Here is a 17,333-nt window from a genome sequence, read left to right as displayed (position 1 = left end):
TACAGAAGTACCTAAAACTACTTTAGGTGTCAAAGAATTTCTGTAAAATTAAGTCTTTCAAATTTATCTACAAAGCTCCTCTGAAGAACTTGTTTTAATTAGCTGCATGGAGTTTGAAGAGTTTGTGATTCTCCTGCAGCACAGTCTGAGCCAGGTAGGCCAACACCTTATAAAGAGGAAAACATTTTTAATGCAATTTCCACAGAAGTATCGAATATGGACAAAAATTAATGTGATGTTGATAAATCAAGGCCAAGGGGAGGAGGATGCTGTGGTGCCAGCAACACAGCCTAACATGCTTCCAGCCTTCTCTAAGATTGTTACAGGCCACTTTTCTCACCTCTGCTGCTTCTGCTCCCTCATGCTAAATTTCCCTTCAGGAGGGGTGTGCTGGGCAGAGTTCCACTGTCCTTCCACAGCAGAAGGACACTCTGAACTTCCCCCTCTTGGTGTGCTTCCTCTCAGCCACACAGCCCTGGCCACATGATTTAATGCCATAAGGGACTTTCCTGTGATCACAGGAGGATGAGCTAACTGCTCCTTCCCTCCCTGGGGGAGAGGGAGGTTGGGATTTGATCCAAAACCAACAGAAGTCTGTGGACAGAATCTCATTGACTGACACTGGTTTTAAGTCAGACTCTATAAATAGAGAAATTTGCATGAAATGTGATCAGCTGAAACAACTGCTCTCTCTCCAAGTTTCCACCTTGCATCCAGCAGAACCATCAACCTTCAGTAGGAATGTGTATACTAGGGACCTAGCAGGAATACAATTAGGCCCTCTAAGGTTTTCACACAATTAAAAGTACACAGAACTTTGGTAACTTTTGTAATTTCCTAGCCCAGCCTCCTGCTAAAGGTAGGAGTGCTGGCAGTGCTGGGTCAGCTCAGCCATGGTTTTGTTTAGCTAAGCCTACAGGACCTTTGAAGGATGGAGGCTCTGAAACCTGAGTGGCCCATAAAGAACTGCATTACTCACCTGGTGAATTTTTTTCTAGCATCTGGCTTGAACCTCTGAAGTTAAAACACCTGCCTATGCCACTGGTGCTTATCTGCCACTATGGGCAAGAATTTGTCCTCATAAATAGCTGGCTTTGAAAAGCTGTAGGACTCTAAGTGACACCTCCTCAGCAAGGCTCTGAGCCTCTGTGGTGAGGAATGTGCTCCAGGGCCCCATCCTGGGAGCTGTGCATTGTGTCCTCCCCAGTTTGTCAACATTTTCTTTAAATTGAGGGCCCTAAAGCTGATTCCAGTATTTCAGCAGCAGCCTCACCATTTCTGGGCACTGAGGGACCATGACTTAATCTCACTTTCCTGACTGCATTTCTAATGCAGCCCAGCATGTAATTTTCTCCTTTTGTAATAAGAGCACACTCCTGGCTCATGACCAGCTTGACTTTCACCCTAACCCCTACATCCTCTTTGGGAGGGCTGTTTGTCAGCCCACTGAACCTGACTTCTGTGTAACACAACATCACCCTGTGCCTGCCCAGCCTCCTACCAGAAACCCAGCATCTATCTCCTGTTTGAAGATCAACTTGGCTTAAAAAGTTTACAGGGTTTTTAACCCTGTGCTGTCAGCTTGACCCACTGCAGAGATCAGTATCAGCTGCACAGTCTGAGCATAGTTCCACATAATTCTGTATCTGGGCTGTATTCAATATGGTATTTTACATTTTTATATACCTTTCCCTCCTTTCCTTCTTCCTTGATGTGGAAGAAGCAGCTGTCCAACCTCTGTTTCTGTAATCGCTCTTATCTGCAGTCACTAAGGAGTTACAGTTTGTGTATCTGACCAGGAAATGTGAAGTGTTTGCAGGCAGCCAATAAAGCAGAGATCAACAGCCCAGCTGACTCACCGGCAGGAAATCCCGAGCTGCTTTTGAATGCAGCTCAAAGCCGGCTTACACTTGGTGTCACCGCAGTTTCACTCCATCATTCTGTAGTTTTATGTTTGTATTTCCAGAGGTAAGTTGATTTTTATTTCCAGTTTTTTTTTCCCTGAGACATCTGTATATTAATGTATTTTCTCCATAGTAAGGAAATGTCTTTGCTATGAATTAATTTTTTAAAATTACCTTATAATTAGAAACTTGAAATAAAATGGCTTTATAGCAGTCTTCTTCATGCCTCTGCCTGCACAGCTGGGCAAGGATGGCAAAGTTATCTGAGACTGTCAGTGTCTTACTAAAAAATAATGCAAACTGTTTCCTTGCATAGGTGACCTCTGGAATATTGATTTTGGGGGTTGATAATGAGATTTTTAATAGATATGGGAGAAAAAGCATTCAAAAGAGCAGAATTATTGAAAGAATGTCTTGGTACCTTGCAATACAAAGATGTAGAAACTCAGACACAGGGAGAATGGTGCTTAGCATGTCATGACATGGTTTGTAGCAATAAAGATTGAAGTGGTTTTTGTTTCAACTTTAAAAAATTGCCAGTTTTATTAGATTTTGCAAATCCAAAATAGGAGCTGATGATTAGTTTTAATTTTTATCTAAGTAGCCAGTTAGCAAGAGCTTAAAAATGCTTATATTGTTACTTGATTCAATTTTAAATAAAAATAAATACTTTCAGGAATGGTTTAGGTGGTAAAACCATTATTTGGTATTCCTTGCACTATGGTTGGAGTTGAGTAAATTATTTTGGCTATTTAAATTATTATTTATTGCTGTATAGAATAAAAATGAGACATAATTTTGCTTCTGCCAGCATTTTTATAAACTCCTTTACATTCAGGATTGGTAGATTTGTGTGGTCTGTTTGCCACTTTAAGGAATAAATCGCTCATTTAGAAAATTATCTTCCTTCAGAGGGAACTTTTCAAATTGTATGAAACTGTCAGCCTTATCTCTTCTTTAAGGAAAGTTCAGAGAAGCACCTAAGGCACCTAAGTTATTGCTTTCAAACTACAATAATCTAACAAAAAAGCAAAAAGTTCAACTGTGCTTCCCTACCAGAATCAAATGTGGTTAAAGCTCAACTGGTAAATCAGCTGCTGCTTTTTGCATTTTGATTGTGGTTAGAGGCAAAACTGAGCTTATATTGTGAATGTTCCTGCAGGACAAGACTGAGATAAACCAACAATAAAATGTTCATTAACTAGAAGCAGAATCACAGGCAAATTTATCTTCAGGTTTTTGTTTTTATTTTACTTGTGGAGAAAAAGTTATCTGGGCTTTGAGGCCTTCCACATCCCAGGAGCTCTTTTTGTAGAGCACACCTCAAAGGACACAATTCTCATTCAACAATCCTCCACAGTCAATTCAGTTCCCTCATTGTTTCCTTTTCTAGCCCTGGTCTACTGGACCCCAAAGGGAGTATTCCAGCCTGAGGAGTTCTGACTCACTGACCACTGGTCTGCAGTAATCCTTACCAGTGCCAGCTGGTTTATGCCATCTGTTGTCTTAGATTGCCTGGTTTCCTCCTTTACCCCTCACTTTTTGGCTATCTCCAGTCTAATGGAGCTTCACAGATGTAATTAGAAGGGTTGCTCATGCAGTAACACAGTGAGGCTTTGCAGAAGGTGTCTCTAATCTCTGTGTGTTGCCATGCCAAGGGTCTGAGAAGTGCAGCTGGCCCTGGAGAGGTCCTGCATAGACACTGCACTGCCCAAATTACTGGCAGCTACAAAGACACAACTCCATTTAGCAGAATTCTGACAGCTCACAACAGCAGGAAATGTTCCTTTTTCTTTGCTTTTGCATTTACATATGATGTATTAAAGATGATATGCAAAAATTATGCAGAACATGCTGACATCAGTTATTGAATAATTGCCTTTTTTATGAGAAGTGGAAAAATTATTTGCCTGATATGCAACTGTAAGATGCTAGTTTGTTGTCTACATAATTCAGTATCAAGCTAAAATCACATTTCATATTATAAATACTGGTCTGCTATTTTAAAAGCATCAGATAGAAATAATGATGAGCAAATAATTAGCACCTTGCAGCTTCAGATGGCAAATTATGGTCCAGACACTCCTTTGCAATTAATGCATTTTTTCCTCTCTTTGTAAGGAAAGTCTGACACAGAGTGGTGAAAGGAAGGCTGTTGGATTTGTTATTTGGGAAGTAAGGGGTGGTGCAACTTTACTGTGCTTTGGTAATTGTGACAAAAAAAACCTCTTAAAACTTTTTTCTTTTCTGCCACGTTTTCCCCCCAAGCCAGCCATCAAGAAATGGCCAATCCATTACCTGTGGTAGCCCAGGAGGATTTGGAAAGCTTTACCTTGACCAGGACAGGCTCAGGCTTTGCACTCAAAGCCTTTCATATTTCCTGGAACTCTCCCATCTCTGTGAAGCTGCTGACCAGCCAGGACACCACAGACAGGTATGGCTCTTATCTGCCCAACCCACCACACAGGTGGGCAGCACAGACCTGCAGGGCTGGCACCAGAACAAATCCTGGCATATCCAGCATCACCTGATCCCTGAGCACATCTCCATCCCTAGAAATCCCCACCAGCCAAGAGGCAACTTGGAGGCAATTTTACTGAGAAACAAGCTCTATTGTTTTTTACAATTTTTTGTGAAGTAGAGCTTAATCCTGAAGTCAATAATTAATCTACTGGAACAATGTCTACAACCCTGGATCAGTAATACCAGGATGATAAGGTGCTATTTTTCTAGAGGTCCCTGAAGAGACCTCAGTTGAATTTAATCTAAACCAGCATGCACAGATGAGAGCAGGGGAAATGGGAGGAGGGAAGAATGGCCAGGGTTACAAAGCAGTGAGATGTGCATGGAAACACATGATGGAAACACATTATGGAAACACATCATCTCCTTGCAAAAGGGGATGTCACTAATAGCAAAAGAATACAAGTTATTTGGAACAATAAAGGTAAATCTTTGTTTTATTCCTAGCATTTCATATTCTCCAGCTTTCTCCTGACTTCACACTTCAATCCTGCTTCAAGCTGGGCTCTTATGTTCACATTAAAGCATTCAGAGGTTCTTCATTCTATATTAGAAAAAATACACTACACTATGACTGCTTCATGTTCTTACAGTTGTTTGGAAGATTATATGATATTGGGTTTATTGGTAAAATAATACTAGCTCCTGCTCAACCATAGGGTTCTCTCTCATTCCCACATCCTACACTCTCATCTCCTGCTGAAGTTCCCTTCACTCTAACCTGCCTCTGACTTGATTTTTTTTACAGGGAGTGGAAGTTGCTACTTCAGGACATAGCAAGTGTCAGACACTATGAGTCTGAACGTCTCCTGCCTTTCCTTGGGATTTACCAGTGCCATGGACTTGTGGGGATAGTGACTGAATGGATGAACAATGGATCCCTCCACTCCCTCGTCCATGAGGTAGATAAAAGATATCATCTTTGAGGTGATAAAATTAATTACAAGATCAAAGAACAATCAGCATGTGAATTACGGACAGTAGTCACAATCTGTTCTTCAGTTTCTGTGTTATGCTTCTGTATTGTGGTTCTGTTTGTTGTCAAAAGACAATGGGAATAGCAACAACTTCACAGTACCAAAACCTGTATTTTGTGTTACTTAGCATCAACTGTACCCAGATGTCCCCTCTCCCTTACTCATAAGGATCCTGTCAGATGTGGCTGAAGGGCTGCAGCATCTTCACAGCCTCGAACCTGCCCTCTGCCACTGCAGCCTGAAACCTTCCAATGTGCTTTTGGATGTGCAGTACAGAGCCAAGGTAGGAGCTTCTACTTTTAGTCCATTAACATAAAATCCAGTGATTGTCCTATTATTGCATATCTTGATGTTAATAGTCAACACTTGATATCAAGACTTGTTTTATTGTTACTAAAATTACTTTTGCTTGCATTTCCGTAGATATCAGATTATGGCCTAACCAACTGGAGGAAACAGCAGCTGAGGTCAGACCTGCAGAATTGCCAGCAGAGAAACTGCCAGGATTTAGTGTATCTTCCTCCTGAAATACTTGAAGGAGGCCTCCCTTCCCAGGAAGGTGATATTTACAGGTGAATGGAGTCTCTAAGGGCATGTCATACCTAGTCCATGCTGCACTCTACAATGCTGCCAAAACTCTTCAAAGACATGACAGTAAAAATGCCAGACATATGCAGTAGGATAGTATGGCATGAGGCCAATTACAGCAGTGAATTAGATTTTAAATTCCCATATTTGGTAAATCAGATATCAAGGTTAACAACTGTTCCCAAAGTCAGTCATATAAATATTTATATAATGGACCTAAATGTTTTAAAAGTGCAAAGCTGCCAAAACTTTCAGATATATTTAGAAGCCTCATAACTGCTTCATATAGTTTATAAGTGTGATCTGTTGCTGGCTTTAGTTTCAGAAAGAATTGTTTATGCCTAGATCAGGCCCAGGTAAAAATAAGACCTTTACCTCAATAGTGTCCCATTTAAGATTCTGTGGAATCTCTCCTGGGATAAGTTACTGAGCCACTGAAGAACCTGCACTTTTAAACAAAGTGATTTTTACCAAGGAGAAAGATTACTCACTGCCACTTTTGGGTATGTTACATCCATTGTGGCTGCCTCAATAAATGAGAGAACCTCCAGGTGCCACTGGTCTGGATGGTCTGGATGGACACACATCATCATGACCAGCACACTGAGCTGTAGATTAATATTTTAAATAACTTTTAAGGAGACCACTCTTCTGATTTCTGAGCTTTTGTGAAACCTATAAATTTAAACTCCTGCTTTATTGTCATAGAGGCAGGCTCTAAGATAAGTCAAATAATGCATACACTTGAGGAGTCCTATAAATGATGTGACTAACCTCATGTTCACAAACACAAGTTCTGCACAGGAAGAGTGGAGGTTTACTTTCAGGTAGCATAATTAATTTTCCAAAATTGCATTCATATATATAATTTAATGTATACATGTATTATATAATACATTATATAATAATATGCTGAGATGTGACTCAGATGCATGAGATTTGTGTGCATCTAAACAGTGATGCAATAGAGAAAGCAGAAATCTGTCATACATGAAATACAAAGTACATTTAATTTACATATATGTCCACATTACGTGAATACTTTACAGATTTTTATGTGAAAGTAAGGCAAAAGAGGAGGCTCTTTTAACTACTGCAATCACTACAGCAAGATATATAAATAAATAGATATGTTTATCCTAGAACTGCCTCTTCCCCTTTTGATTGCTTTGCTTCTGACTTACCTGTAGACTGTTTTTTCTCATCCAGCAGCCTCCTCTTTTCTGCCTCTGATCTTTGATCTTTTTGTTAAACCACTGTATTTTATAGCGTCTGAGTTGTGGGTTATATGCATAGATCTATGACCCCAATGCAATTACTCCTAGGATGTTTGAAATGGAAAAAGGTATTTGGAGCCCCATCAAAATTTGCTGAAGAAAATAGAAACATAGTGCATCAGAACCAAGTTTTTGTACATTAACTGATGTGCTTGTTGGTACCTGCTGAAAAGTCCAGTTGATATTGAAATTACTTGAAAACAAACCAATCATGATAGAGAAGGGAGAACAGAAGCTTCCAAAATTTACAAGATCAAATGGAGATAAGGCAGTAACCTGAAATGTAATTCTAATTGAACCTATATTTAAGAAAAAACCCCTTAACTTGATGATTTTATAAGAGCAACTCAATTGAGAACTGAAAAAGGTCTCATTGAATTAGAAAAGACTTGGATAGACTTTGTCTTGAAAAACTCCTTTCTCTTAAAGCAATAAACTTGCTTTTGAAACTGAGAATGTAGATACAGATTGCAAACTAATGAATGGTCTTTCACTGTTTTGTTGGTTTTTTTCAGTTTTGGAATCCTGTGCTGGGAGAGCCTCAGCAGACAGAAACCCTTTGAAGGTATTTATTTTTCACGTCAGACTTTGTGCTGTCCACAAATTCCCTTATTGTAGTGAAATTTTGACAAAAACACCATCTTTTCAGATGTCCCTTTGCCTTCTCTTACTGTTACAGCACAAAGCTCCACATTAGAGGATGTAAATATTACAATTCCTCACTAAATCCTATATGTTTCCAAAGAAGCTGCTCTTTCTGAGGGGAAAAGGCAGAGCTTCCTCCCCCACTAGTATCATCAACCTGTGCTTTCTGAAGCACTGCCACTGAGTTGGGTTTTCCATGGACCATCAGTGAGAAGGAATATCACTTCATATTTGTCAGCTGGAATTTTAAAATCAGTGACAAGTTGCTAATTGAATGAGCATAGTACTCATTTTTACAGTTGCTGTGAGTTTCAAATACCAATGCAGAAATGTCAGTTCATGATGAATTATCTCAAGGAAGCAGGGAATCTTACTTTCTTAGATGAAAGTGTGAGCAGTTTTAGAGAACTTAGTTTGGCAAAGCACAGTGTCTAGGATCAATCCCTGTTTCATGGAAGTGGAGATCAGTAAGGGCTACTTTGCTATGGGCTTCGTTCTGCATGGCAAAACTGATTGAAGGACTCCTGCATTTTACTGAGGACCTTTAAAAAATACTGCATGGAATAACATCTAAATACCCATACAGCTTATGGCTGCCATCTTGAGGCTGCTCAAAGTAGATTTCTTTTTTTAACAGTTATTTTGTTCTATTCTTGTAATGCAAGTGTAAGGCTTTACATAAAACTCTGCTTAAAATAATAGCATGTATTCCTGAGGAATCTGTACATGTAGTTTACAGTACAAGTTTACATAACCATTTGTGACTCAGTATTGGACAGAGTTCTTCATCCTGAAAGATGAAGTCCTGTTGCAATAAGCAGCTATAGCTGATGCTAAAGGCTAGCATATCTACTTACAAGAGCATTAATATATTTTTCCTTTTAAAAAAGCAGTCTTTGTTTTAAAATATACAATATGACTTACATTGGATGTCATTTTAAGAGGTCTTTAATATTTTTTGGCAGTTACATTTTCTTTTCAATTGCAGGTCAAGGAACCCTGCTTGATGTTTTGAGAGGAATCTGCAGCAGTTTGCGACCTGGCGTTTCAGAAAAGTTCATACCAAGCAATTTGCCTGAGAGGAACAGACTGCTGCACCTCATTGCTCTGTGCTGGCATCAAGAACCAGATTATAGACCACATCCTGCAGGTAACATTCAGGATTTCCTTCTGTGCAGGAGACAGTCTTTATAGGAACATTGCTTTAGCACTCTGAACAGCTGAAGTGAAAGTGGTCTTTAGATCATCTTTATGTTTCCTCTAACTGAAGCTTCCTACCAGAAGTTGACTTATTTGTCTCCTAAATTTTGTTTACTGTAAAGTAAAATATGAGGTGGTAGTTGTATTAGAGGAAACTAATTTCCTCTATTTAATCAATTTTCTCAATATAATAATTAAGTTAGTTGCAATATGATGATGCCTAAATGTATACATGCTTTCATACACAATGTGGTATTTAAAATGATTTATTACCCCTGCAGAATGTGTACACCTTCTAAATGGAGTTTTGGCTAGTATAAATAAGGAGGTAATTTCTGCAGCAATCTACAATTTGATGGATGCAAAGGTCAGTGCAGAATTTCTTGTTCTCCTACAACATTACTTGATTCATTCAATTCCAATCTTTCTGACCCAAAACCACTTAAGGTTTTGTCTTGTTTTACTGGTCATGCCAGAGAGCTGGAGAGTGCCCTTTGGCACTTCAGGTTCATTCAGAAATTGTAGAATATATATTGTGAGGTTCTTTAGAATATTAGTCAATTGCTTCTTGCTATTTGAAAAATACAATTCTTTCTAGTCACCACCTGGAGTCAGACTGGCAAACCCATGTGAGTGAGAACAAACATCAGCTCAAGTACTGCAGATTAGGACTAAAACCAAGGACAGATTTTTGTATTACTGGTTAGAAAGCATTTAGTTCAAAACCTGAACAGCATTGGTACCTGGAGCAATATCAGTAACAGCACTGCTCTGCACCCTTCAGTGCTTCTCAACGCCAGGCTTTCAGGCCAAGGCACTGCTCATCCCAGGGTCTCAGGGCTCTGCAATTCCACAGGAGGGGATGGAGAACAGCCAAGGACCGAGGGATGGAGGTAACTCCATATCTGCTTACACTGCCATGGGAGCTCTGGCACAAATGGGACTGCCACAAGCAGAGCTGCATCCTAGCTGGGTAACATAGGCACTGGGGGAAAACACTGACATGTGTTTTGGCTCTTGGACAAGGACTCTGACTCTAGCTGGAGTTACACAACCCATGCTGTGTTGTTGGTTTCATTACTGTGTGTTGTGTATGTTGATGCATGCAGGATTGTTGCAATCAGATTCTGGGCTTATAGAACAGCCTTGATCACTGTTTTAATAGGTAGCATAGTTAGAGTCAAAGTAATTTTTACTACCGTTGAAGTTTATTTAAAATTTTACTGCCAAATATTCCATAGTTTAATGTTTCAATCTCCCTTGAGCAAGGTTTTATTTTTTAATTTTTTAGATTGTGAAGATTTATTTTATTAGCGGGCATCATTTCTTGTTGAAACAACTGAACTAATAAGTCAAAAATTACTCTAAAAATGATACTGAAGTTTCTGGGAAATTGATTCACAACTGTTGAAGTATAAAATCTAAAAAAATAGTTTAACAGATCTACTGTGGATGTACAAATTGGAAAAAAAGTTACAAGTATTGACACATCCTTACTGCAGACAGTTTGGCATACTGAACACAGGATGGCCATGCTGTTTGGCTACTTAAAGACAAACAAACATGTTCTAGCCAGCCCAGTCTGTCTCAATACAAGCTTATGATTCAACACTGGATTTTAAATAAATGTGAAACACTGGAAAGAGTGACAGGATAGAATTTTGTCAGATTCCATGCCCATTCACTCTGTGCTGTTCAATGAGTGTACCTAGCAGTATAATACATGTTGCCAGTAGAAGTTATGTTACTATGAGCTGTTGCTCCTGACAGCTGTGAATGGCACAAACCACATCTGCACTTGCTGCAGTTACTGTGGCTTTCTTCTTCCAGGAGAGAGCGCTTAACGCGTGCAAAGGCTCTGAGACCTTCACCCTGCCAAGAGGCACCTGCAATTCACAGGTGAGTTCGTGGCACAGGAGTCTCCAGAGTATTTCATCAGCTGCTTATTCCTCCTAACAGCCCTGACACTGTGCAATGCAAACACTTGGGCAAAATGTTCCTGGCCAGGGCGACTCCATCCAACAAACCCCACTGCTTTACCTTGTTCCAGGCAGCTCACTCTGACATTGCTCTTGCAAAAACAGCCTCCTCCTCTGAGGGTTTGTTTTGAACCTCTCCTGTTTAGAAAAGGTTTTGGAACAAAAGTTGCCAAGAAGATAACTCTTCTCTATTTTGATGTCTTTCAGATCATCTGTCCACAAAAAGGCAACCGCTTAATCAGCAAGAAAATTCCTCTTGCAGTGCCAAGCTTGTCAACTGTTCTACCTGATAGCAGTGCAAATACAGCAGGAAGAGATAATATTGAGATGGGTGTGTCAAATACTACCCCACAGAATGCAACCAAAGGTCACTGTCTTGAATTATATTCAGCTGCAGCTGTTACAAGAAAAAGACAAATATTCCTAGTTGTTTCATATAGAAATGTAATTGTTCATGTAAAATTGTTGCTTCTCAGAGTAAAGCTGTGCTCTCTACTGGTATCATCTGAAGCATGAGTTCACTGCAGGAACTCCAGAGACCACAAAGCTTTCCACTTAGATGTATAGATCAAAAAAAAAAAAAAAAAAAAAAAAAAAGTACTAATTTTTTTAGAATACTGAGCTGTAAATGTAGAGCTGCCTTTCTCTCACACATCAAATATTGCCTGTTGCTTTTGAGAGAACAAGTCCTTTCTGGGAATCAGGCTGCTTTGTGCCACCAGGAATAACTGCTTTTTTGTAATCTGCTAAGAAATTTAGATATCTTTAAAACCTTTATCTTATCTGGAGATATTTTTAAAAAGGCAATGTTGCCAGGAACATATGAATAATTCCTGATAATCACTGTTCCAATATGGATAACTTTATTTACCTTTCCAATGTGGATTTCTCCTGTTTAAATTTGTGTCAAGAAGAGAGAGCCTGTATTTCTCATGCCTTCAGGTACAAAAACTGAGACATCAGAAGTGAATTCACCTGTAGCAACATCTGCATTTCCAAGCACTTCATGGACAGACTTATGGACAGAATGAAATGTTCCATAACTTCAATAACAAGTTCCCACAGACAGAAAAGCCAGATGTGTGTAGCAATAAATGCCAAAGTTTTCCTAGGAATAATGATGTATTAACAAGAGCCAAAGTAATCTCAAGTTAGTCTTCAGTTCCTGTCTCCTGTAGTGGCTGACTGTAAAACATGTGTAATGTTTTCTTGTTGTTCAATTCAAAGGTCTAATCTTGCTCATCTTCACCTTTTTCTAGATCACCCAGGCTCTGAGAGAAGAAAACCAAGCTCCTTTTGCACAAATCCTTCATCTGGTTCAACTTCAGGCAAAGAGAGCAGTCAGCATAACTCCCCAGCACTGGCTCTTCAGCACAGACCACAACCAATGCACCAGGGACAAGCAGTGACAAGTAAGGCACCATTGTCACTTTGAGCTGGCAGTACTCACCTTGGCCCCGTCTCAGTGATTAAATTGTTTAAAACTTGGAGGAAACATTGGAGAAACATTTAGATATTTCTAAATTTTGTGCACATTTTCAGGTATTCAGAGTAATACCTGATTCTAACTTGATATAAATGTCTCTCTGTGTACAGCTGCTCCTCTGTTCTCAGAAGTTCAGGCACTGGCCACTGAGAACATTGGCTTATTTTATTTTAGGACAACAGTGAGGCTGAGAATGGTTCTGAAAAGACCATGATAAAAATACAAAAAACACAGCACACATTAATGTGAAATACATTAGTTGTTTAGGTCTGAAATATTCTTTTGCAATCATAAGCTGTGTATTGCCTACCTCTGCAAAAGCAGCTATTGATTACAGAAACAGGTGATAGGGGACCCTTCATCCCCTCACATCATCTCAGGTCTTCCTGCAGAACAGAGGCAGAAAAGGGTCAGCTTTTAATTTGTGAAGACTCTTTGCCTGTGGGTGAAGCTTTGTGAGGTTTTTATGCTAACTTTTTGCAAACTGGCCTATAACAATTCTCAGCCTAGCTGGCTGTCCTTCTCCATGGCAATTTACTTGAGTGATAACATAATTTCTGGATAAATCAACAGACTAGACCATGCAGGAAAAGTTCATCACAGAACTCTCCTAGCAACACTCAGAAATCAGAATGACAGAAGCATGCTCTCCAAAGCAACACAACTTTTGGTTATTAATTTTCTCTTGGTGTATGGTATTTACAGTACTCTGAAAACCCTAATTTCAGCACTAGATATTCTAATCACCCCATGAAAAGAGGCAGAACCCAAAGCTCTCAACCATTTTATCCAGAGTATTGCTTTTGGTATTAGTTTGGCTTTTTCCTAGTTTTGCATTACATGTTTCAAACTCTCCTGCTACTCTGAAGTACCTGTTACCTGTACTTCCACCTTTATAGGAGAAAGTTTTCTCATCTGTGTCCAGCCAAGGTGCTTTGCATAAAGTTAAATACAGATGACTAGGGCATGACCTGAAAATATTCTCCCCTCACACAATCTGAGCACCCAGAGGTTTAGAAACACTTATTTGCTGTAATCTGGTCTTTGTGAGCTTCAAACATGAGATGAAAATACTTTTTGACTAGTTGCAAACATTGACTGCAAACAAACTAACTCCTCCTCCTTCCTTCTTCTACTCCCTCCTCTTCTTCTTCCTCTGCTGAGTTTGTATTTCTGGTATCGATGCTATCACTTGCTAACAATTTCTGTATGAAAAAAGCTCTTGGTTTATCTCATTTTGTTTTCCTTTTCACTCAAGGTCCTTGCAGCAAAGGCAACTGCTGTCAAGTCCTTGCCTGCCAGAGGCAGAGCATCCTGAGCTGCATGACAGAAGGGCTCCTGAACCACGTGCTGGACGTGCTGCGCTCGCAGCAGGCCCTGTCCCGCAGCGACTACGAGAGCATCAGCGCCCGCCCCACGGTGACCGCCCGCGCCCGGGCCCTGCTGGACACCTGCCTCTGCCTCGGGGAGAGGGCAGCACAAGCTGCGCTCACTGCGCTCTCAGTGAACAAATCCAGTCCTCTGGGACAAGTCATTCATGCCCAGGCTGTCCTGCCAAGGTAAACAGGCTGCTGTTGTGACTGATTTTTTTTCATGGTCTGATATATGTATTTGAGCTCTAGTAATTTGTGGTGGCAAAGATTCGCGTTGGTGTCTCACAACCCATGGACCAAAGGCAATTCTTCCTACAGCTCATTATTTGAGTACTGTAGTGGAAAAAGCTAACTGGATTAAAAGGTCGAGTCAACTGCTGCCAACAGAAATTACCAAGAGTGGTATAACAAATGCTGATTTGGATCTCAGAGATGGGAAAAGTGCAATATGTGCCAGAGCAAACAGAGTTCAAGTGAGGTGGCACCTTATTTCCTTGATTTTTTTCTTTAGAAGCGAGGAAAATGAAACATGACTTTTCGGAGGTCACAGTATGGAAGAATGATTATTTATAAATACTTCCAAATAAAGATAATGAATAACAGAATACTGCATGAGGAGAAAAAAATTGACTGCCTTTCACTGCACTCATATCTGAGCCAGCTGTTACAGAGAAAGGCTTCAGAGAATCAAGAAATATTTCTCCAGTAGGGCCTTAAGTAAGACTTGGAAGTTTTATATTATGCATATAAATTACTTAATTTTCCTCACAAATGGTCATATGAAAATGTAGCAGTACTTACATCTGTACTTCAGAGATGTGGGACTTGGAGTATTCATTAAATGGAGAAATGTTAACACTTTACATCCCTGTATCTCTCTAATCATGTCTGCAGCTCAAATGTAAAATTAACCAGGCAGAAGAGGTGCCTGGTTTAATCAAAAGCTGGTCATTCTGAATGGTTGTTCTGCTGAACTGTTGTCATGGTTGTGCTCTAATGGGGACAGCCTGGGAGCACTGGGAGGTTTTGTAGCTCTGGCCCCCAGGGTCACAGACGCTTTGGAGTGTCCTGCTGCTGCTTGAACTCATCCTCAGGTCATGGACCCTTTGACTTGAGTTCACATGGAGTTCCAGTCTGTGCAGTGCAGCAGCACAGAAACACTGCTGTTATCAGAATGTTCCCAGGCACAGGCAGATAAATGGTACAACAGGCAGTGAAAACAACAGCCCAGCTACTAACAAGCACCAGACTCGTGTACAGAAGGCAAACAAGTGCCATGGCAAGCACAGGAGTCTGTCAACAGATCAACTGCAACAGCAGCTACAAATGTGATCCAGCACATTCCAGTAAAATCCATTGTTACCTTGAGCCCTTCAAGCCTCACATTGGATGCTGGAAAGAACATTTGTCCCAGCAGACAACTATGCTACACAACAGTAAAGTGAGAAAACGTGTTCATTGAGAGCCAGACAATTTATCAGATAAAGCAAAATCTGCACACAAGCAAAGGAAAATGTGGGATTAATTCACCACTTGCCAAGGGCAGGCAGGTGTCCAGTCATCTCCAGGAAAGCAGGACTCCATCCCATGAAATGGTTCCTTAAGAAGACAAATATCATCACTCCAAACATCCTCCCCATCCTCCTTCCCTAGCTGAGCTTGATGCCACATGGTCTGGAGCATCCCTCTGGCCAGCTGTGGTCAGTTGTCCCAGCTTGTCCCCCCCCAGCTCCTTGTGCACCCCCAGCCTCCTCCCTGGTGGGGTGAGGGGCAGAGAGGCCTTGGCTCTGTGTGAGCTCTGCCCAGTGATAACAAAACTTCCCTGAATTGTCAACACTGTTTTCAGTACAAATTCAAAATACAGCCCCATACTAGCTCCTATGGAGAAAATTAACTCCATCCCAGCAAAAACCAGCATAATTTGAAAGAGAAATAATAGGATTACTTTCTTTATAATGAAAATAATGATATATTGTTAAAGGCCCAGTGAGGTTTCTTCAAGCTTCATGGCACCAGATTAACATGAGAATTTGTTATACCATCTACAGGCATTTCAAAAGCAAAACCATGTTATTTGTTTCCCTATTTGCTTTTGTTCTCTCTGCAGTTTCAAATTTCCCATTGAATTCAGACATTTGGCTGGTTGCAAATGCAGTAATGATGTGTTGTCTGGGCACAGTTAAGAAATAAGAAATGTGTTACATCAAAGTTTCCAGCTATGATGCTGCTGGAACCATAAACTTTTTTTTTTATACATTACTTCATTGAAATTTGAGACTGCCTTGAATTAAAATACTGTTACAATTAAAAGCAATCTCTATCAGAATATATTGACAATAGTTTTGCTTATTAAAGGAGCTAAATATCTTTTTCACAGTTGAATTTTTTTCACTTTAAAATCTACACTTTAAATGGGAAATTTCAACAGTCTGCTAAAAAAGGATGTCTTGCTTGTGAGGAAAGGAACTGCTGTCATTGTGTTTTGCCTCATTAGAAGGCATAAGATGCTCAGTAAAACAGATAAACATTCACCTGCAGGAAATAGTTACAGACCTTTAAAAGAGAAACTAGCAATACTGTTGAAACTTGATAGCAGCTTTCAAAATCATTCCATTTAGTTGTTCTACTGGACACTTTACACTCCTGTGAAAGATATGCTGGCTGGCAGGCTATGCTGAATTTTTGTCATTGTGGTTTTGACACAGAAACAGTTTTGGCTCTTTTCTAGAACCAGCTGCCTACTTGAGAATAAAATCTGATGCCAAACCTAAGCCCAGTCTTAACTGTTAAATAGAAGAACTGGCATCAAAACAGTGGGAGCACAAGCTGTCTGCTTTTCCAGTGTGGTATTTTTCAAGGGATGGTACACATTTGTTGAAATGAAACTGTTGTTGATACAAAAATTTTTGCTACCAAAGTAAATGCAGTGACCTGAAACTAGCAGCATTTTTTCTCACCAAGAAAGCATACTCTCATAAGGCCTGTAGTGTGAGCTGTTCCAAATGTCTCATGTTGATCACTGGTATGAAATATCAAACTGCTGAAAGCTTATGGTATTTTGCTCCTGCCCAAGCTTGTTCATTAGCTGAGATTTCTGGGTTTTCTGCAGTTACCTTGATACTACAAAACAATGTAGAATAAATGGCACTGAGCAGGAGTAAAGATAGAAGAATCAAACTGTTCTTTAGTATCTATGGGAAGAAACAAGACTTGAATGTGAAGAGCAACTGGAGTTGCAGGAAGGAAATATGAAACCTGGATATCTCTAGAAAACAGCAAGGAGAATAATAAAACCAAGTCACTTCAGGACTGATCATATAAACTGATTAGTAAAATTCTGTTGCAGTTACTCAGAAAAGAATTAATAGTCATTAAAAATGA

General features: G+C 39.9%; 1 protein-coding gene across 1 annotated transcript; it reads left to right on the top strand.

Annotated features, from left to right (window-relative positions):
• Positions 1-1,871: 1,871 nt before the first annotated feature.
• On the top strand, positions 1,872-14,159 carry LOC136561429 (receptor-interacting serine/threonine-protein kinase 2-like). Its single transcript, XM_066557724.1, is given in 13 exon segments — positions 1,872-1,968; positions 4,173-4,338; positions 5,176-5,329; positions 5,532-5,687; positions 5,828-5,976; positions 7,785-7,834; positions 8,903-9,064; positions 9,396-9,481; positions 10,945-11,013; positions 11,301-11,460; positions 12,353-12,505; positions 13,838-14,113; positions 14,116-14,159. Coding segments are annotated over 12 exon segments (1,611 nt in total). The 5' UTR covers positions 1,872-1,968; positions 4,173-4,186.
• Positions 14,160-17,333: the final 3,174 nt, after the last annotated feature.

The sequence above is a fragment of the Molothrus aeneus genome, chromosome 11, assembly GCF_037042795.1.
Source record: "Molothrus aeneus isolate 106 chromosome 11, BPBGC_Maene_1.0, whole genome shotgun sequence".
In the NCBI taxonomy this organism is placed as follows: domain Eukaryota; kingdom Metazoa; phylum Chordata; class Aves; order Passeriformes; family Icteridae; genus Molothrus; species Molothrus aeneus.
Note: the sequence above shows the minus strand (reverse complement) of the source record. Positions and strands in the feature narration are given on the sequence as shown.